This window comes from Gracilinanus agilis, chromosome 3 (assembly GCF_016433145.1).
Source record: "Gracilinanus agilis isolate LMUSP501 chromosome 3, AgileGrace, whole genome shotgun sequence".
Classification (NCBI taxonomy): Eukaryota; Metazoa; Chordata; class Mammalia; order Didelphimorphia; family Didelphidae; genus Gracilinanus; species Gracilinanus agilis.
The window spans coordinates 505,485,152-505,506,918 of NC_058132.1; the positions used below are offsets into that span (position 1 = coordinate 505,485,152).

General features: G+C 38.9%; 1 protein-coding gene and 1 pseudogene across 1 annotated transcript in view; one reads left to right on the forward strand and one right to left on the reverse strand.

Annotated features, from left to right (window-relative positions):
* Positions 1-4,821: 4,821 nt before the first annotated feature.
* Positions 4,822-5,741, forward strand: LOC123239830 (annotated as a pseudogene).
* A 9,793-nt stretch (positions 5,742-15,534) lies between these two features.
* The window catches only part of F7 (coagulation factor VII), a 21,565-nt gene continuing 15,332 nt past the window's right edge, over positions 15,535-21,767 (reverse strand). Inside the window, exons 3-4 of the mRNA XM_044669324.1 lie at positions 20,891-21,020; positions 15,535-16,226 (exon numbers count right to left, since the gene is read on the reverse strand). Coding sequence (XP_044525259.1) covers positions 15,649-16,226; positions 20,891-21,020 — 708 coding nt within the window. The 3' untranslated portion in view covers positions 15,535-15,648. The remainder of the gene's footprint in view (positions 16,227-20,890; positions 21,021-21,767) is intronic.

Below are 21,767 nucleotides of genomic sequence, written 5' to 3' on the forward strand. Positions count from 1 at the left end.
TGAAGTGCTGAGCTTGGGTGACCAGAAGGATGGTGATCCCTTCGATAGAAGTAGGGAGATTTGGAAACCTTCCAAAAACTTGGAAGGAAGATAATGTTTTGAATCTGTTGAGTTTGAGGCTCTTACAGGACAGATGAGTGGTGATCAGGTGCATTAGTTGATGGCGCAAAACTATGATTCAGGAGGGCAAATAAGGCTGCACATTTTCTCAGATTGTTGTGTTGTTCATTTGTGTTAGTAATGTGTAACTCTATGACCCAATTTGGGGTTTCTTGGCAAAGATACTGGAGTGCTTTGCTATTTCCTTCTCTAGCTCACTTGACAGATGAGGAAACTGAGGCAAACAGATTTAAGTGACTTTTGCTCAGGGCCACAGAGCTAGGAAGAAACTGAAGTCATATTTGAACTCGGGTATTCCTAACGCCAGGCTTGATGCTCTATCCCCTCACTATCTAGCTGCCTCATTTTTCTCAGAACACAAGAATTATTTTGGAATATGTGAGTTCTCTCACTTTCTGATTCTTGGAAATTCGTGATGAGGATGAAGAATAGGTTTAGGATGAGTGAGGAAAAGGTGGATCTGGAAACACAGGAGATGGTTATAATTAGAAAATGGTGGTGGTGGGGCAGTTTTCAGAGAACAGGTAACCATTAGGTTACCTGAAATTGTTATGAGAGTAACAGTAATGTTACCAGACTGGTAGTTTATAAATTTCTTTTTCAAATCTTTTTCAAAAGCTGCAGAGAAGTCAAGAAAGATGAGAGCTGAAAAAAGACCAACAGATGTAGCAACTGAGATAGTTTTTGGAAAGACCAGTTTCATTTGAGTGGAGTAATCCAAGGACAGAAGGCAAAAATTTTACTTTCAAAAGGAGGAAGGCTTTGTAATGATAACTTGATGAAATGACAAGGTCAAGTGAAGGATGATTAAGGAAGGGGCCACCCTGGGCATGCTTATAGGTAACAAAGAAGGAACTAGTTGATATGAAGATGAGAGAGAAGGAATGATTATAAGGTGGGAGTGGATGGAATCAAAGGTGCAAAAAGAAATGTTGATTTGGGCAAGGAAAAAGTCCAGATGGAGGGAAAAAAAGGAGGAAAGAATTATTGGGAATAGCTTAGAGGGGTTTTGAATTATGGAGTAGAGGAATCATAGATTTTGAGCTGTAAGAAACTTCAAAAGTTATCTAGACCAATTCAGTTCTTTACAGATGAAGAAACTGAGACCAAGAGAGGTTAAGTGGTTTGCCCAAGTCACCCAAGCAGTAAGGGTCAGAGGCAGGATTTGAACTTAGGACCCTAGTCCTAAAGGCTGTGTACTTTCCATTGGACGATATTGCCTTTCATGTCAAATGAAGTTGATTTTTTCGGTATAGTAGGAAATGAGCTCCTCTGTTAAGAGGAAGCAGGAGTAGCATAGGAGGGAAGCGAAGGCCTGAAACAGCTGTTGTAAGAGGTCATCAATCAGGAAAGAATGAGAGAATGACTGTGCTGGCCCAACTGAAATTAGATAACATACATTGGTATAACTTCCCGTAGCAGCATTTTATAACACAAGAGTAAGAGGACAAATGGTGTCAAGTGTCCCAGGGCTGAGATCTGTCAAGGCCCAAGAGGTGACAGGACAAGAAGACAGAGAATCAAGGGAAGAAGACTTGGGGCAGTTGAACTGGTCAAGACTGAAAGAAGAAAAGTGAGGCCAGAGCAAGAGCAATGAGCTGAGAAGAAGGAGCAATCAAGATAGAGTCTTGGTGAGGATGAAGAATAGGTTTAGAATGAGTGAGGAAAAGGTGGATCTGGAAACACAGGAGATGGTTATAATCAGAAAATGGTGGTGGTGGGGCAGTTTTCAGAGAACAGTTGAGAACTCGAAATTTTAATTTCTTTTCATACCAATCCAATAAACATTAAGGACCTACTATGCACTATGATAAGTACTGGGGATACAATTAATAAAAAGAAAGACCATTCCTGCCTTTAAGGAACTGACAATGTTTAGGGGTAGACAACACACAAAAGTTGGCGAGAAAGCAATGGGGAGGGGGAAATGGGACACAGGGTACCCAGTGAAGGGTCATTTTGTTCTGTGGAGTTGAAACAAGGGAGGCGGTGCAAAGTGGAAGAGAGCAGGAAGTCCAGTTTCTGTCTTCTATAAAGGAAGGCTGCTACCCTTCAATTGGAGAGGAGGAGGAGTAAGGAAGGTGGTGTCAATAATGCAGTTAACAACATGGTGGTGAGTTCAGAAGTGATGAGCTTATTTTGGGAAGGGCATCTTGCTCTGTGGAGTTGAAATCAGGCAGGGCAGCAGATGGAAACCATGTCTTAATTTTTCTAATCAATTACATTGAATTCATGGCTTTCCCTCCTGCCAAGTATGAAATCTAGTATAAATATATAGAAATGGTGCTGTTTTATTATAACTTGCTGATATATTTCCTTCCATTGATTGGCAGAGGTACTATAAGACTGGAGAAAGGCAAATGTGTCTAGATTTTTTTTTTTAAGTCTACAAACTATTGGCCAATGTGTTTCACTTTAATTCTTGGTGACATTTTAGAGTATGTTGTTATTGAGAGTTAGCGCTCAAAATATGTCTTTTTTTCACCAAGAACAGCCCACACTAGACTGACATTATTCTTCCACCTCCTGGCCCCAATTTTCTAAATGAGTAGATATAGAAAATATTGTAGACAGTTTACTTAGGCAAACTTACTAGGAAGTTAAGTGGTTTGGTAGAGTAGACGACTTGTAATCAGGAAGACCTTATTCAAATCCAGCCACAAACTAGATTACTACCTGTTTATCCCTGAGGAGTCTCTTTACCACTGTCTGCCTCAGTTTTCTCATCAGTTAAATGGGGATGATAGCATTTCCCCCCCCCCAAGGTTATTGTAAAGATAAAGTGAGATAACATATGAAAAACACTTTGCAGTGTTATTTAAATGCTAGTACAGCAGAAAGTGAGGTCCTTTGCTAGGAGGGAGCAAGGAGAGTGATCTAGGGTGCTTAAAGAGAGGAAAAGAAGGTTTGAAACAGCTGTGTAACAGGTCAGTCAAGACAGAATGAAATTAGGTAACACATTCATGTAGGACTCATATAGTAGAACTGAGCTATACAAGAGTAAGAGGCCAGATGGTGTCAAGTATTTCAAGATGGAGATCTGTCAAGGTCTAAGAGGTAGGACAAGAAGACAGAATCAAGGGAAGAAGACAGTGTGCAGTTGAATTATAGGTTAGTTATAGGATCACGACCATGAAGGAAGGAAAGTGGGCCCAGAGTAAGGATAATGGACCATAAGAAGGAGCAGTCAAGGAAATGGAAGTCATGGCAAGGATGAAGAACGAATTTAGTGTGAGCTAGGAACAAATAGATCTGGAAACAAAGGAGGTGGTTATAGTCAGAAAAGGGGAGGTGGATTTCAGAATGCTTTTTTCTTTTTGTCTCTTTAAGATATAAAAGGCACTTAATAACTTCTCAGCTGTGTGACCCTGGGCAAGTCACTTGATCCCCATTGCCTACCCTTACCACTCTTCTGCCTTGGAGCCAATACACAGTATTGACTCTAAGACGGAAGTTAAGGGTTTTAAAAAAAAAAGCACTTAATACTTGTTTATTTGACCTGAATAATTAATACAGGTATCCTTTCCACATTGTGACTTTCCCCATCATAGTTTTGATATGTCATGAGTTGGCACAAGAAATTAAATGGGAATTTTAGAGGAGTTTTGTGAAAGCTGCAGATGACACAGAAAAAGTTTAAAAACTCAGAAATGCATAAAATTTATGTATAGTGTTGTATAATATCAATATCTTTTATTTTTAATACCATTCATAATTTTTTTTAAAGTTAAGATAAATAAAAAGTTAGTTTGTGAAAAGAACATGAAAGCCAGCAGACAACAACGGCTAGAAATGTAGAGATAACTTTAAAAGTTTAGAACTCATAAATGTATGTAAGGTACTGTAAATACACACAAAAGAAAAAAACCAGACTTCTTTAGTACAAAGAGAGGGCCAAAAAATTTTTGGTGAATTTTCCAGATTGCAGAGGTTCCATGTTCCTGACTTCAGTGATGTGGAAGGGATACCTGTATTGTGATCATTTAGAGAAAAAAAGCCAAGACTCTTTAAAATAGAGGATCATAGAATTTGAAGGTTGGAAGGGACCTTATAGTCAGCTAGTCCAATTCATACATGAAAGGAATCTCCATTAAAATGTACCTAAAAAATGGTCATCCAACCTCTGATTGAAGGCTTGGAAGGAGGAGGAACCTCCTGCCCCTTGAGACAGACCATTCCTCTTTTAGACAGTTCTAAGTTTTAGGAAGGTTTTCTCCTCCCCCTCCTGTCTTTAAGCTTAAATTAGCTTCTTTGCAGCTGCCACCCATTGCTCTTTTTTTGACCTTCTGGGACCAAATACAGCACATCTGATCCCTTCAGTTCATGTAACAACTCCATCAAATGCTCGAGGCCAGTTATTTTGTCCCACTCTCCCAAAACATCTTCTCTTTTATAGGTTGGTTAAACAAGCCCAGTTCCTTCAAGTTATTTTCATGTCAGTGACTGTGTCTTTTCATATGACAGTGTCTTTACAATCTTGATTGTCCTCTTCTGGACACTCTCCAATTTAGTCGGTCTTAACCAACAGCAAACACAATACTCCAGATGAGAGAAATACTATTACCTCCCTCTTCTTGGAAGCTGTTATTCTTCTTGTCTTAAGTTTCTCCCCCAGATGCTTGGACCTTGAGCAGGATGCACTTGGCTCTGTGAAAGAAGCAATTTCATTTCATTTAGCCAAAAGGAGAGAAGACTGTTACTATGCCCCAATCATACCCAGTTTTGTCTGCTAAGCAAAAGTAGGAACTGTTAGACATTGCCCTTTGGTTTGTGGCTCTGGGAAAGGGAATCTCGGCAACTGAAGGGTCCATAGCCAGTATGGCCAAGTGGCTGAGCAAGATTGAGGTGGTATAGAGAGGAGAATCATAGGCAGTATAGTTAGGTCTTGTTCAATGCTGATGGGAGGATCAAGAAATGCAAGGGGGAGTCATCTTTCATGAGACCTTCTACCAGAAAGGTGATGATGGGGTGTCCTTTATCTGCACCACTTCAGGACAGGGCATTGTTGGGGGCATCAAGGTTGATAAAGGTATGGTGGTTTTGGCTGGAAATGATGGAGAAACCACTTCATAAGGTCTGGATGTGTCCTCTGAGCACTGTGCTCAGTACAGGAAGGATGGGGTCAACTTTGCCAAATGGTCTGTGACTTAAGATCAGTGATCACGCTTCCTCTCCCCTGGCAATTTTGGACCATGTTAATGTGTTTGCACAATGCCAGTATTTGTCAGCAGAATAGCATTGTAACTATTATGGAGCCCAAGGTCCTCACCAGATAGAGACAATGATCTCAAACCATGCCAGTATGTCACTGAGCAAGTCCTGGCTATAGTTTATGATGCCCTAAGAGACCACCATGGGTACCTTGAAGGAACACTGTTCAAACCCAAAGTGGTGATCTCTGGTCATGCCTGCCCTACCAAGTACACCCCTGAGAAGATCACCATGGCAATTGTCTTTCCTGCATTGAATGTCACACCTAGGACACCTCCTGGTGTCCTAGGTGTGACATTCCTGTCTGGAGGTCAGAACAAGAAGGAAGCCTTAATCAGTTCAGTACCATTAAACTCTGTCCTCTCCCCTGGCTTTAGGCAATGACCTTCTCCTATGGAGGTGCCCTATAAGCTTCTGGTGTGGGTAGAAGGACAATGAGAGTGCTGCCACTGAAGAATTTATTAATAGTGTAAAAATACCACCCCCCACCCAACCTGGAATGGATGTTGATAGAAAGAGAGAGAGGGGGTCTGTGTGGTGACTCTCTCCTCCAGCACTCCCCTGGGGCTGAATATACACTGGGAGACTTTAAGGGGGTGTCACCCCAAAACTGGGTGACATAGATGGTCATGCTGCCCCTCAAGAGTTGCACTTGGCTCTGTGAAAGAAGCAATTTCATTTCATTTAGCCAAAAGGAGAGAAGACTGTTACCATGCCCCAATCATACCCAGTTTTGTCTGCTAAGCAAAAGTAGGAACTGTTAGACAATGTTTCCCTTCAAGAGGAGGTATGTGGTATCCCAACCTGATCCTGAATAAGGACAGGGTTCACTCAAACCTTCCCCAAGGTTGATTATTTTCTCAGCTAGTGGTCTGGCTCAAAGATGAAGGCAGCCATACCAAGCTGTGATTCCCTTCTCCCTTATTGTCTCTCAGGTACACTGGAACACTATCTGACCCTTAAATGGCTTTATTATTCACAAATCAGGGATTGAGGAAAGGGGTGAAGGGCAGAGGGATTTGGGGGGGTCTCCTCTTTGCTATTCCTATGGGGTCTGTCACTTAGGTAGGAACCCTAGTGGTTCCAACTCCTAAGCTTCTTCCCCACCCTTCCTCTTCTATTTTTATTTTCTACTTCTATCTTTTCCTATAATTGTAAGCTTTGACTGAAAAGGGTCTCTCAGCAAGGATTACAGCCAATTACAGGGGAGAAAGAAGGAAAAAACTTGAGTAAACAACAGAAAAAGAAAAAAGAAACCACAATCGACAGCTTTTATCCAGAAATTGAACAAAGAGCAAATGGATCAGAAGAAGATAAAGGAACACCGAGAAAAAAACATAGAAAATTCAGTGAAATGGACACAGGCTTTGGAAGAACTTAAAATTTAATTAACTCAAGAACTCAGAAAACAATAAACAGAGGCTAAAGGCAATTGGGAAAAGGAAATACATGATCTAAAACAAGAAAATAATGTCTTAAAAGCCCAAATTGACCAGCTGAAAAATGAAGCAAAGAAGGCAAAAGTTGATCTACAAAGAAAATCAGACCAGAAGGAGAAGGATGACAAAAAAACCAGGCATGAAATTCAGTTTAAAAAATAGAACTCAACAACTAGAAGCAAATGACTTCACAAGGCAGCAAGAATATATAAAACAAAATTTAAAAAATGAAAAATTTGAGGAGAATATGAAGCACCTCATTGATTCCACCAAAGATCTGGAGAACTGAGCTAGAAGAGACAATTTAAGAATTATTGGTTTACCAGAACATCATGACAAAAGAAAAGGTTTAGAAATCATCCTACAAGAAATTATCAGAGACAACTGCCCTGACATTCTCGAACAAGAGGGAAATGTGGAAATCAAAAGAATCTACAGTTCACTTCCTACATTTAATCCACAACTGACAACTTCCAGGAATATTATAGCCAAATTCAAAAACTACCAGACCAAGGAAAAAATATTACAAGCTGCTAAAAAGAAGTCATTCAGATATTAGGGAACCACAGTTAGGATAACATAGGATCTGGCTGCATCTACATTGAAGGACCAGAAGGCATGGGACATAATATTCCAGAAAGCAAGACAACTGGGTCTACAACTAAGAATCAACTATCCAGCAAAACTGACTATATTTTTGCAGGGGAAAGTATGGTCATTCAATAAAATTGAGGACTTCCAAGCGTTCATAAAGAAAAAACCAGACTTCAACAGAGAGTTTGATGCCCAAACACAGAACCAAGAGAATCACCATAAGGTAATTAAGAGAGCAGGGAGGAAAAAAAATCTTTTCTTTAAGGGACCAAATAAGTTTAATCGATTTGTATCCCTAGAAGAAAAGAAAATATTGGCAAATATTAAAAATTGTTATTACCAACAGGGTAACTAGAAGAAGTTTGCATAGAGGGAAGAGTGACAAACTATATAGGATGAAATGTCAAGATATATATATATATTCCCCCTCTAGTTTTGTGTGTGTGTATATACATATATATATATATATATATATACACACATTTCATCCTATATATATATACATGTATATGTATATATATATACATTTCATCATATATATATATATATATATACATATATATATATACACACACAAAACTAGAGGGGGGAAAAACAAAGGTAATATTAAGAAAAATGGGAAAACAAACAAAATGAAGATGAAAACTAAATTAGAAATACTAAAAATCAATGGATAAATTAATAAAATAGAAAGTAAAAGAACTATTGAATTAATAAATAAGACTAGAAGCTGCTATTTTGAAAAAAAAACAGATAAAATAGACAAAGTACTGGTAAATCTAATAAGAAAAAAGAAAAGGAAAGAAGAAAACCAAAGTATCAAAGATGAAAATGGAGACCTCACCTCTAATTAAGAGGAAATTAAGGCAATCATTAAAAAATATTTTGCCCAATATATGGCAATAAACATAGCAATCTAGGTGATATGGATGAATATTTACAAAAATATAAATTGCCTAGATTAACAGCAGAAGAAATAGGATACTTAAATAATCCAATATCAGAAAAAGAAATTGAATAAGCCATCAACAAACTCCCTAAGAAAAAATCGCCAGGGCCTGATGGATTCACAAGTGAATTCTATCAAACATTCAAAGAACAACTAATCCCATACTATACAAATTATTTGATACAATAAGCAAAGAAGGAGTCCTACCAAATTCCTTTTATGACACAAATATGGTACTGATCCTGTAAAGAGGAAAGGGGTTTTATGGGTTCAATATATTAAAAGGTGGTCAGCAGAGGACTGAACTATTATCAACCCTCAATTAAGAATAATCTCAAATCAAAATTGACCTTTATGTAAATTTATTTACATGAGAGAAGAGAGAGAGAAAGACATTAAAAATCTGTCTCACTGATTAGTCCAGGTATATCTTAACCCTTAGCCAAGAGTTAAAAGGGCCTGAGGCCTGGATGTGAATGGAGCAAACTCCACTCACAGAGTCTATAAAAGGAAGTTTCCCAATAGAAGTTCAGGAAGATTCAGTCTTTAAACTCACCACATGGAACAGTCTTGGTCATGAACCAGCAACTCACCAAGTGGAACAGTCTCAGTCACAAACCAGCAAAGCTCCCTCAGGTCTCCTTCACCACACGTCACAGCCTCACTCCTTCTCCTCTTTCGAAGGGGTCACATATATATCATTTCCAGTGCCTTCCCTTAGCCTGCGTGTCCAATCACAATAGACACTTTTTCATAGAAAGCGTAGGGGACGGTGCATTGATTCTGAAGGTGCTCTCACTTTTGTGTAGACTTAATTTAATTATCACAATCCCAAATTCAGGTAGATCAAAAACAGAGAAAGAAAACTACAGATCAATGAACATAGATGCAAAAATCTTAAATAGAATACTAGCAAAAAGACTCCAGCAAGTGATCAAGAGGGTTATCCATTATGATCAGGTGGGATTTATACCAGGAATGCAAAGATGGTTCAACATTAGGAAAACCATGCACATAATTGACCTTATCAACAAGCTAACAAACAAAAATCACATGACTATCTCAATGGATGCTGAAAAAGCCTTTGACAAAATACAACATCCATTCCTATTGAAAACATTAGAAAGTATAGGAATAGAAGGACCTTTCCTAAAAATAATAAACAGTATATACCTAAAACCATCAACAAGCATCATATGCAATGGGGATAAATTAGAAGCCTTCCCAATAACATCAGGTGTGAAACAAGGATGCCCATTATCACCTCTATTATTTAACATTGTACTAGAAACACTAGCAGTAGCAATTAGAGAAGAAAAAGAAAATGAAGATATTAAAATAGGCAATGAGGAGACTAAGCTATCACTCTTTGCAGATGATATGATGATCTACTTAAAAAAATCCTAGAGACTCAACTAAAAAGTTAGTAGAAATAATCAACAACTTTAGCAAAGTTGCAGGATACAAAATAAATGCACACAAATCATTAGCATTTCTATATATTTCCAACATATCACAGCAGCAAGAGTTAGAAAGAGGAAAACCATTTAAAATTACCCTAGACAATATAAAATACTTAGAAATCTATCTACCAAAACAAACACAGGAATTATACGAATACAACTACAAAACACTTTCCAAACAATTAAAACTAGATCTAAACAATTGGAAAAACATTGATTGCATAATAAAAATGACCATTCTGTCCAAATTAATTTACTTATGTAGTGCCATACCTATCAAACTACCAAAAACCTTTTTAACTGAATTAGAAAAACTATAACAAAGTTCATTTGGAAGAACAAAAGATCAAGAATATCAAGGGAAATAATGAAAAAAAAAACATGAAGGAAGGTGGCCTACCAGTACCAGATATTAAACTATACTATAAAGCAGTGGTCATCAAGAAGATATGGTACTGGCTAAGAGATAGAAGGGAGGATCAGTGGAATAGACTTGGGGTAAGTGACATCAGCAAGACAGTCTATGATAAACCCAAAGAGCCCAGCTTTTGGGACAAAAATCCACTATTTGACAAAAACTGCTGGGAAAATTGGAAAACAATATGGGAGAGATTGGGTTTAGATCAACATCTAATACCCTACACCAAGATAAATTCAGAATGGGTGAATGACTTGAATATAAAGAAGGAAACTGTAAGTAAACTAAGTGAACACAGATTAGTATACTTGTCAGATCTCTGGGAAAGGAAAGATTTTAAAACCAAGCAAGAGTTAGAAAAAATTACAAAATGTAAAATAAATAATTTTGATTATATTAAATTAAAAAGTTTTTGTACAAACAAAAATAATGCAACCAAAATCAGAAGGGAAACAACAAACTGGGAAAACAATCTTTATAACAAAAAACTCTGACAGAGGTCTAATTACTCGAATATACAAGGAGCTAAATCAATTGTATAAAAAAATCAAGCCATTCCCCAACTGATAAATGGGCAAGGGACATGAATAGGGACAAAATAGCAATTTTCAGATAAAGAAATCAAAACTTTTAATAAGCACATGAGAAAGTGTTCTAAGTCTCTAATAATTAGAGAAATGCAAATCAAAACAACTCTAAGGTATCACCTCACACCTAGCAGATTGGCTAAAATGATGGCAGAGGAGAGTAATGAATGTTGGAGGGGATGTGGCCAAATTGGGACATTAATGCATTGCTGGTAGAGTTGTGAGCTGATCCAACAATTCTGGATGGCAATTTGGAACTATGTCCAAAGAGTTCTAAAAGACTGCCTACCCTTTGGTCCAGCCATAGCATTGCTGGGTTTGTTCCCCAAAGAGATTATAGATAAACAGACTTGTACAAAAATATTTATAGCCACACTTTTTGTGGTGGCAAAAACCTGGAAAATGAGGGTATGCCTTTCAGTTGGGGAATGGCTGAACAAATTGTGGTATCTGCTGGTGATGGAATACTATTGTGCTCAAAGGAATAATAAACTTGAGGAATTCCATGTGAACTGGAAAGACTTCCAGGAATTGATGCAGAATGAAAGGAGCAGAGCCAGAAGAACATTGTACACAGAGACTGATACACTGTGGCAAAATAGAATGCAATGGACTTCTGAACTGGCAGCAATGCAATGACCCAGGACAATTCTGAGGGATTTATGGAAAAGAATGCTACCCACATTCAGAGGAAGAACTGCAGGAGTGGAAACACAGAAGAAAAACAACTGCTTGAACACATGGGTTGATGTGGACATGATTGAGGATATAGACTCGAAAAGACCACACCAATGTAGTTATGAATAATATGGAAATGGGTCTTGATAGATGATACGTGTTAAAACCAGTGGAAATATGCGTGTTGGCTATGGGGTGGGGTGAAGGGGAAAATAAGAACATGAATCATGTAACCATGGAAAATTTTTCTAAAAAATAAAAAATAAATAAAAAAAATAAATTGCCATGTGGGCAAGTTAGGCTGACTCCCTTTCCTTTCTCTTGGCGTTTCTGGAGGCCTCAGCCTCAAAAGAGGTCTCTCTTTTTTACAGGAGGCCTCTTGGCTAAATTTTCTTGACTTTTACTTTTGTTACTGTCTCCAATTCAGTCTTTTAAATAAATCTTCAGTTCACAAAGTTGCAAAATCAGGTGAGTATCAACATTCTTTTCCCCTTAAAATACATTGGAAAGCAGCCGTTTTTAATCTTAGTGGCAGGCTCGCCTCAGTGAATAAACTGGACCCTCAGTTTCACCTTGTAAAGTTGGAAAACCTTGTACTCCCTGAAACTACATTATCCAAACTCCCTTTCACCATACTCATAATTCCTTAAGCTTTTTCTTATTGTTCATTGGTTTTGTCACAGGGTCTTTGGCACTGGATGCTGTGTGAAGGGTGAGTTGGGACTCTTTCCCTGCGTTTTAGTAAATCCTTATAAATATCATACTTTGGAGGCACTGAATATTAATTTTAAAACTTACAATCTGGGGAGGAATTCTATCTTTCAGTTGCCTTACTGGGGACAAGCAGACTGCTTTGTTTCTTAACTAGCCAAGGGCCACACCTGGGAAAAAGCTTGGAGGCAGGTCTGCTCCACACCCATAGCAGAAATTCCATCCCATCCCATCCCACAGCAAAAATCAACAGGAAAGACTGAGGAAGGTACTGGACTTGGCTTATTAGTAGGGTCTTTTTAGGGAGAGTGATTTTTTAAAGCTGAAATAAACTAGTTTTAGCCTTGCTTTACTCCTGGGATTCTATTTTCCTTTTCCCAAACCCCACGGTCTCTAAGTTTTTAAAAAATCTAAGTGAGAAGCAAAAACCTGGTGGGGCTAGCTAGAATTAAGATGCATTTTTGCCCAAAGAGGGAAGCACATGGTTTTAGCCTGAGGGGGAAGGAGAGAAAAAGCTCTTTTTGATTTTTAAATTAAAAATTTAAGCTGCAAAAAGCTTTAGCTGTATCTTGTTGCCCCTTCTAAATTTAGCCTCTAAAACAGGGGTTGGCAACATATGGCTCTCAAGCCAAATCTGGCTCCACCTCCTGACTGGCCAGTCTGGGCAGAGCCCCAGGATGTGCCCTAGGGGGCTCTTCAGCCCCCGCCCCATATTCCAGCACCTTCTGCCTCCATCCTCCTCCCTCCGCAGGCTCTCGGTCTCAGGGTAAAGGCTTTGTGTTACCTTCCTATACAGCTACCCTCCTGTGCAGCAGGAAGTGAGTAAAAGAACTATCTTTTAAATATGATGGTAATTTCTTGTTAAGAAGCTTGTGCCTTTTGAACTTGGTGTTAGAGGAGCTCGGTGAGACCTCAGAAGGCTTCCCTTTGAATTGCCACATGGGAAGAGGCCTCTCTTCTTAGAGTGGCTGTGGATAGAAGCCTTGTTTCTTAAGTCTTGCCTGGTTCCAGCCTCCAGGCCAGAGTCTGTCTGTCTGTCTGTCTGTCTCTCTTTTCCCCTACCTTCCCCCTTCCTATTTGTAAATAAACCAACATAAAAGTCATCCTGACTTGGGTCTTTTATTTTGGAATTGGGTAATAGATTCCTGGCAGTCCAACCATAATTTTTTCCCCTTTTACAGCATGACACTTGGTTTGGGGGTGGGGGTGGGGGGCAGGTCCCTGCACTCCATCTCTAAAAGGTTTACCATCATTGCCCTAGACTCATCCTCTCCTAGAGACCCCAATTCATGCTGTACCTTCCATGTGGCTGTGTTGTGTAGTGCTTCAAATAAATGATAGTGAAGTCTGCCTGCCCAAAAGTTTCTCCCCTTTTATCCTACACTCCAGTAAGTTGCTAAAATGATTTTTCCGAAAGTGCAGATCTGAATACATTATTCCCTACTCAATAAACTCCTGTGACTCCCGATGACCTCCAGGATTAAATAGAAAATCCTTTATTTACCATTGAGAGCCTTTTATAACTTGATTCCTTCCCCTCTTTCCAGTTTTGCCACATACTTTATTGCCCTCTCTGCCATACATTAGCCTGCCTGTTCAGCATGACGTGTCTTCTACTTTTGTGTGTATTTGCATTGGTAATCCCCCTTACCTAGCTAGGCATTTTTTTACTTTGTCTCTGACACAGGTTCCCTAGCTTCCTTCCAGACCATCTTCTGTAGTCTTCTTACACATGACTCACACTCTGATCTCTTCAATCCAGGGACACTGGCCTTTGCTGTTTCATGGAGGGCTTCTCTGGACAATTTCTGTGGCTGTCCCCATGGCCAGGAATGTTCTTCTTCCTCATCTCCGCCTACTGACTTTTCTGGCTTCTTTCAAGTCCCAACTAAAATCCCATCTTCTACTGGAAGCTTTTCCCCAACTCCTTTTAATTCTACTGCCTTCCTTCTATTACTTATTTCCTAATTGTCATGTCTCTAGCTTGTCTTCCTTAAGACTTGAGCTTCCTAAGGACAAGGGCTATTTTTTAAACTTCTTATATCTCCAGTGTTTAGCACATAATAGGCATTTCATAAATGTTTATTGACTGATAGTTAAGGAAACCAAAATAGGCAGAGGTTAAATGATTTGCCCAGGGTCACATAGCTAACAAGGCTGGATTTCTGACCCCAGTTCTCTCTTTATTCATTGTGCTATTTAGCTTCCTCTTAATTCTTGGGATAATGAGAACTACTAGATTGGGTTCTTTCTCATAGCCTGTCCATTGCTACAGTTCACAGAAAGATTAGTAGATGCTCTTTAGCGACCTCTACTTTCCCATGAGAATTCATGGATAAAACTGGCCTGTTGTGATCTTGACTTTATGGATTTAGTGGTAACCACACAATTAACACAAAAATTTAGCCGGAGGATGCTGTCTCAAACTATTCTAGTTTGTGGCTATGACATCAAATGCCAGACCCATCCTAAGGATCCTAAAGTCATTGTTCCTAAGCAGGAAAAAGGTCATGCTTTTTTGTATCCTATTTTAGTAGGATCACAGAAGTTGGTCTTAACAATAAGTCAAGCTATTCATTTCTAAGTACTGCCTCATATGTAAGATTTGTGATGACTTCAAGAAACATGATCAATGACAACTAATTCTTAGGCTACTATTAAATGGCCTCCTTACCTGAAGTTTAGTTATTTTGTCACACTTTAACCTAGTGCATAAAAGGATCTTTTTAATCATGATGCAAAAAATAATCGAGGAAGTAATACTAATTCAGGAGACGAAATTAATTACTGTAGTACCTTCCATATGGATAACCTGGTATCCTCCTATTTTGACTAAGTATTTTGCTAAGTGTTAACTTTACTTACTCCTCCTCCACTAAAAGAGTGCATTCAATTTTTACGTCTCTAAATTTTGATGCCTTGAATCAAAGCCCTGATAGTCATACCCTCGTTCTGGCTCTCTCTGTAACTGTGCCCATATTTCTTAGTGACAGTCTAACTGTAATGAAGGGAGATATAGTTTCCCCGTGTCTTCCTTTGCATTCTCTATTGTCTTGCCTTACAGAGTATGAGGCAAGTCCTCTCTGGTTGCCTTATTTCCTAAAAGTTATTTCACATCACAGTTCTCTGTTCCTCCATACAGCAGAGCTGTGGAAATGTGGTATAATGTAACATAACATAACATAATGTAACAATATATAAACATATGATAAATATGTTACATATAAACATATAACAGGTGTTTATTAATTGGTAGTCTAGCTTTGCAAGTACTAATAGAAAGTCCACCTATAATTGGCCAGTTGTAGTTTGTGAATACAAGCCTTTCTCCTAACACACACACATACACACATGATAATGCGATTCGATTTATTGCAAAGAAGGATTTCAAATGGTAAGTACTTTATTCCAGTTACAGCAATGGCAAAGATACTAAAGACACCTTATTAGTCACCATTAGTGTAGGAGAGGATTAGTGTCAACTAACTGAAAAGGAAGAATTGGGATTTATGTGTGTATTCAGCCAGTCAATATATTTGGAGACCCTCGTATAAATCCCATAGTGCCCCACTGATGCGCAACCTTCACCCCAGCTGACAATCCCAGTTAGATACCAAGTGCCCTTGTACTTGGTGGCATGGGGTCCTCCACTGTCCCCCTTGCAGGAATCCTTGGTCCCATTCAGAAAGCCTGCACAGAACATGTTCCCAGTAATGGTAGGAGTTTGGGGTGTCCTCTTTATTTGCTCGAGGCAGTCCTGGGTCTTTAGCCGGGGCACCTCAATCATCATGAGCTCTAAAGATGTGGCCCCCCTGTCCAGGAGCTGGCCCCAGCCAGACACTGAGGAAAACCTGATAAAGGCCAGATGGTCCTCAGAGAATGTCCTCTCAGGCAAGCACAGGGGTACCACATAGTCTGTGAAGTTTACCGGATTTTGCAGACGGACCAGGGCGATGTCATGGTTGATTTTCTGCCTAACGTACTGCTCATGAATGATGATATCAGCAACTTTTCTCTTCTGTTCCGTTCCTTCATCTTTGTCTATTCTGTGCTCACCTGGGAAGGAATAAAGTGACCTCTGTAACATCCTCACAAGCTTCTCTGCCTAAAGGTCTGTATTTTTATAGGTTGACACATTCCTTACTGGCATGACCTTTAAGGCAGTGCTTGATTTGGAAAGGATCCATCCCAAGAACGATAGAGTAATTTGTATATTCTTTCCTGGAAAAGGTTGCTGGAGATATATTTCTCAGAATTCAGTTCATCAAATTCCCCTTCTTCTCAAATTATTTTGTGTTTGCTTCCAGAACAAAGTGAGCATTTTAAAAAATGCTTGAATTGAATTTCTTTTTGCATAGAACTACATATTATCAAATTTTTAATGAAAATAAAATTAATAAATTTTATTAGTTTAAATTTTTAATTAAATTTAAATTTTGCATATAATTACATAGGCTCAGAGGCAGTGTGAAGAACTGGAGAGAAAATTACCTGGAGCTGCGAAGTTTGTTGTTGTTGAGTCAGTTATTCGTGTCAGACTTTTCATGAACCTATTTGGGGTTTTCTTGGCAAAGATACTGGAGTGGTTTTCCATTTCCTTCTCCAGCTCATTTTACAGATGAGGAAACTGAGGCAGAGTTAAGTGACTTGCCCGGGATCACCAGCTAATAAGTGTCTAAGGCCAGATTTGAATTTAGGAAGATGAGTCTTTCTGACTTCAGGGTCATTGTAACACCTTGTCAGCAGGGCCAGGAAGACAGGTTCGAGCTGTGCCTCAGGTACATATTGACTGTGTGACTCTGGGCAAGTCATCGAACATCTCAGTGTTCTAGGCAGCTCTCAAGGCTATACCTTTGCAGAAATGGTGCCAACCTAAACCAGGAGGAGTTCCTCACCATGAGTAACCTAAACCAATGAAATGACAAGTCTGTTCCCTATCTACTTCCCTGTATATAAATATGTGTATCTGTATAGTAGAATATCTTTTCTGTCTGTCTAACTGTATCCTAGGACTGTTTTTGTCCAGTTATGGTCATCTCAAAGCTCAGAGAGGGATTTTGATGCATTCTTTTGAAAAAAAAACATTAAATTTTACTTTATTTTCAGTCCTAGATAGTCTCCTTCTCCATCCATTGAGAAGACAAGAAATACAAAACACTATTTGGCTCACTCTTTACATGTGAAGTAGACAAATTTTGTCTTCAAGTTTTTCTGCATACGCTTTTTTTTGCCTCCTCTTCTCTTTAATTGTTAAGCTATCAGCAGGAAGGGGGCAGCTAGACGGCACAGTGAATAGTGTGCCAGACTTGGAGTTAGGAAGGCTCATCTTCCCAGGTTCAAATCTGGTCTCAGATACTTCTTAGCTATGTGATCCTGGGCAAGTCATGTTACCTTGTTTACCTCAGTTTCCTCATCTGTAAAATGAGTTGGAGAAGAAAATGGGAAGCCACTCCAGTATCTTTGTTGAGAAAACCTCAAGGGGGCAGCTAGTCAGGCCTTAGAGATAGGAGTTCCTAGGTTCAAATCTAGCCTCAGACACTTTCTAGCTGTGTGACCCTGGGCAAGTCTCTTATCCCCCATTGCCTAGTCTTTACCACTCTTCTGCCTTAGAACCAGTACACAGTGTTGATTCTTAGATAGAGGGTAAGGATTTTAAAAAAGAAAATGATTGAATGCTACAGCATTGGGAATATGGAAACATGTATTTCATTTAAAAAACCTGGTATAACCTATAAAGGACTACTTACTGCCTCTGGGAAGGTGAGTAGAGAAAGAGGGAGAGTCTCTGAATAATAAAACGTCAGAAAACAATTGTATAAAATTGTTTCTACAAGTAATTAGAAAGAAAAGAAAAGAAAAGAAAATCATTGACTTGGGGCAGCTGGGTATCAAAGTGGATAGAAAGTCAGGCAGGAGTCAGGGTTCAAATGTGGCCTCAGATACTTCCTAGCTGTGTGACCCTGGCAAATCCTTTAACTCCAACTGCCTAGCCAATGCCACTCTTAGAATTAATATTAAGATCGAAGGTAAGGGTTTAGAAAAAGAAAAGAAGGAAGGAAGGAAAAGAGAAAGAGAGGAAGGAAGAAAGAGAAAGGAAGGAAGAAGGAAAGAAAGGAAGAAAGAAAAAATCAGTTGCTGAGTCAAGGAAATCAGTTCTAGAACTAAAACTACTTCAACTTCTACCCTCAAAGGTACTTTACCCTCCTTGCATCTCTGACATATTGGATGTTCTCTTCACTGGTATACTATCTAGTGGAACTTAGCCCTCCCAGTGACAAGGCTGAGTGAACTCCTCTCTGACCAGACTCAACTGCAACTCTTGGCAAATAGGGTGGTGAGTGTGTTGCTTCTAATATATTCTCTCTTGTATTCCTCACATGCATCTCCTCTATTCATTATGAAACTCCTTTAGAATAGAAATTGTAATTGAAATAGAAATTGTGTTGAATCCCTCTTTGTATCCCTGCTGCCTTGCACATAATTGACACCTAAATATTTCTTGAATTCAGAATAGAGACCTTGTGTGTAAGCATGGGGTAAGAAGGGATTGTGTCATTCTTGGCACATAGTTGGGTATATAACAAATGCTGGTTGATTTTTTTTTTTGGATGAAGAAAGTTAGGGGGTGAGAAGAGAGACCAAGCTATCCCTCTCCCTTGTTCTTTCGACAGAGGAGAGCTACAAAGCAAAGAATAAGAGTTCTGACTTGGGAAGCCTATGGATCTTCCTTGGCTAAGTGGGTAGAGAACCTAAAACCCAGAGTAGGAATTGGAGGTATGATTTCTAGGCCTTGAAGGGACCAACTCCATCCCCTCCCTGCAGGAAGCCATCAAAGCCTGTGACGTTTAGCACAGCTTTTCACCAGCTCTGACAAACCCGCAAAGCAAGTTGTCAGGAGGATGGACATTTCTCACTCAGTTTCCCCTATGTGACTCTTTTCTCAGTAGCATTCACTTGTATTGAAACTATTGCAATCAGTATCCTTATTTAGTCCCAGGGAGACACAGGAAAACAATGCAGGTTCATGGCAAGAACAACCACAGTCACAGACTACTCACTATCCCAAAACAAACCCCTAAATAAACCCCCATAATACAGAAACTTCCCCTAGAATCATCCCTGCAATAAACCAGCAGTTAGTGAGTTAATGCAAGTTTCTAAATTCCCCAGCAAGAATGTACCTGGCATGGGTTTGTTCCCCAAATCCCACAGACCAAGGAAACAGTGAAACACAAGGAAAACAGGGGAATGACAAATTAGCACAAAATCACCCTTCCAGAACTGTATTCTTATTAAACCTATAGCAGAAAGAACAGCAAACATACTTTTGAAAAATAGTGAAAAATAAAATAATATAATGGGAACAAAATTTGGACCAGACCAATATTATTATATCTTATTTGATATAATCAACCAACATAACTATCTTCATGATTAATGATAGGTCTGACTAGCATAAAGTAAGAATATGCAAGATTTAATTAGTTAAAATATAATCAACCATTATGCTTAACTAGGAAATGATATTCTTGTACTTTACGGATGGCTGAAAATAATAAAGTTCCAACTAAGCCTTTCCGTAATGAATAATTTTTGACAAGCTTGCTTCTTTGTTTAACCACAGTAGGATAATTAGTAAATGCCAATCATATGATATTTCAAAAGTTAATATGTGATTTTGAATGTATGGGAAAATCAAAACCTGTATGAGATCATAAAGAAAAAAGGGGTATAAAAATAAAAATCAGCAGATGGCACCAGAGAGAACAGCCTCTGCAATTCCACTTGTTCGTTTTCATTTCATTTCCGCCACGCCATCCCATCTCCAGAGACGACCCCCCCCCCCCCAAGCGAAGAGTGGGCTCTTCAAACCTCCCCACCTCAGGAAATCACAGGGAGCTAATTAAGACCACAAACTCCTGCAATCCACTCCAGAGTTAGCCCACTCTCCTCTCACCCTGTGTGTTTTAGTCCCAAGCTGCTAGATGAGACTAATGTGAGAGAGACTTCTGGTCCTTTTAAGTCCTAGAAGTTCCAGTGGGGACTAATATAGCATTATAAATTTTCAGCCAGCTTCAGATTAGTATTGAAACAACTAGAGCCTCTGGCTTTTCTATAACACTGCCTTGCTTGCCGTTCTCTGACATCCTGACCGTATTCTGACCTGAAATCCCTGGATCCGATACCTGGGGCCTCTTGGTTCTGTTCCTAGTGCCTGAACTTCAGTCCACTTAACACTGAATGTCCTTTGCCACTGAGGAAACTTGGCCACTTCCTGGAGGTGCTGAGCAAAGATCTGGTTCTGGAATTGTATAGAACACTGAGGGGAAACCCCATATAAATTCTAGGTATCTCAGTTTCTCCATCTGTAAAATGAGGCTATTATTACTCATCTTCTACTTTGTTTAAGGGATGCTGTGATGGATATGATATTTTTTCTGTATAGATGATTATGCTAGGAAAATTAAAGTATTATTGCAGATAACCATAATCATATCAATTCCACTTTTGCGTCTGTCTCTTTAGTACCTAATGAAGCCAGCATGGGATGGACCATTCTACTTCCCAATCCATAATGCTCATAAAACAAATGCTATTATGATGGTTATCACTAAAAGTGAATTGTGTACACAATCCCATTTGTTAAGCAAACTACAAATTAGTTGTAATTTAAGATTTTAAATGATTAGAGATCAAAGAAAAGTGATGGAAATACCTACCAAGCACCACTGTTATTCTACTCCAAAAACCAAGGGATAGTTTATCAAAGCAGTGAGCTGCAGACACGACCCAAGTATCGGTAAGAAGAGTGCCACCACAAAGCAATTCATTTTTCATTAATATCAGAGCCTGCTCAAAGACAAAAAAAAGTTTCTTGAAAAGTTGGATTATTTTTCTTTGTCTGGGACCCTTATACTTTGAGTTTATTAGGGGTTTCTTTTGGGTCCTTCTATTTAAAAAAAATTATTTATTTAGAATATTTTTCTATGGTTCCACGATTCATGATTTTTCCCATCCCCCTTCCATTCCCCCTTTCAGACCTGACAAGCAGTTCCATTGGGTTATACATGTATCATTATTCAAAATCTATTTCCATGTTATTACTATTTGCAATAGAATGATCATTTAATGCCAAAACCCCAATCATATCCCCATCAAACCATGTAATCAATCATATGTTTTTCTTCTGCATTTCTGCTCCCACAGTTCTTTCTCTGGATGTGGATAGCATTCTTTCTCATGAGTTCCTCTGGATTGTCCTGGATCATTGCTTTGCTATTAGTTTTCTTAAAATGGAAAGATTAGGACTTAATTGTTGGGCTTCTCCCTCAATCTCTGTTTTGATCCAGATACTATGCCACATGCCTTAATTTGGCATTAGCCTTGCCACCAGAAGCAGTTTCTCAGAACTAAAGAATGGTTTTCTGGAAATACATGTTGTCATTAAAGAATAAAAACAGATAATGAAAGAAAGCCCAGGATGGCTGACTAGCCATGGATAGTCTTCTCTCTCTCTCTTTCTCTTTCTTTCTTTCTTTCTTTCTTTCTTTCTTTCTTTCTTTCTTTCTTTCTTTCTTTCTTTCTTTCTTTCTTTCT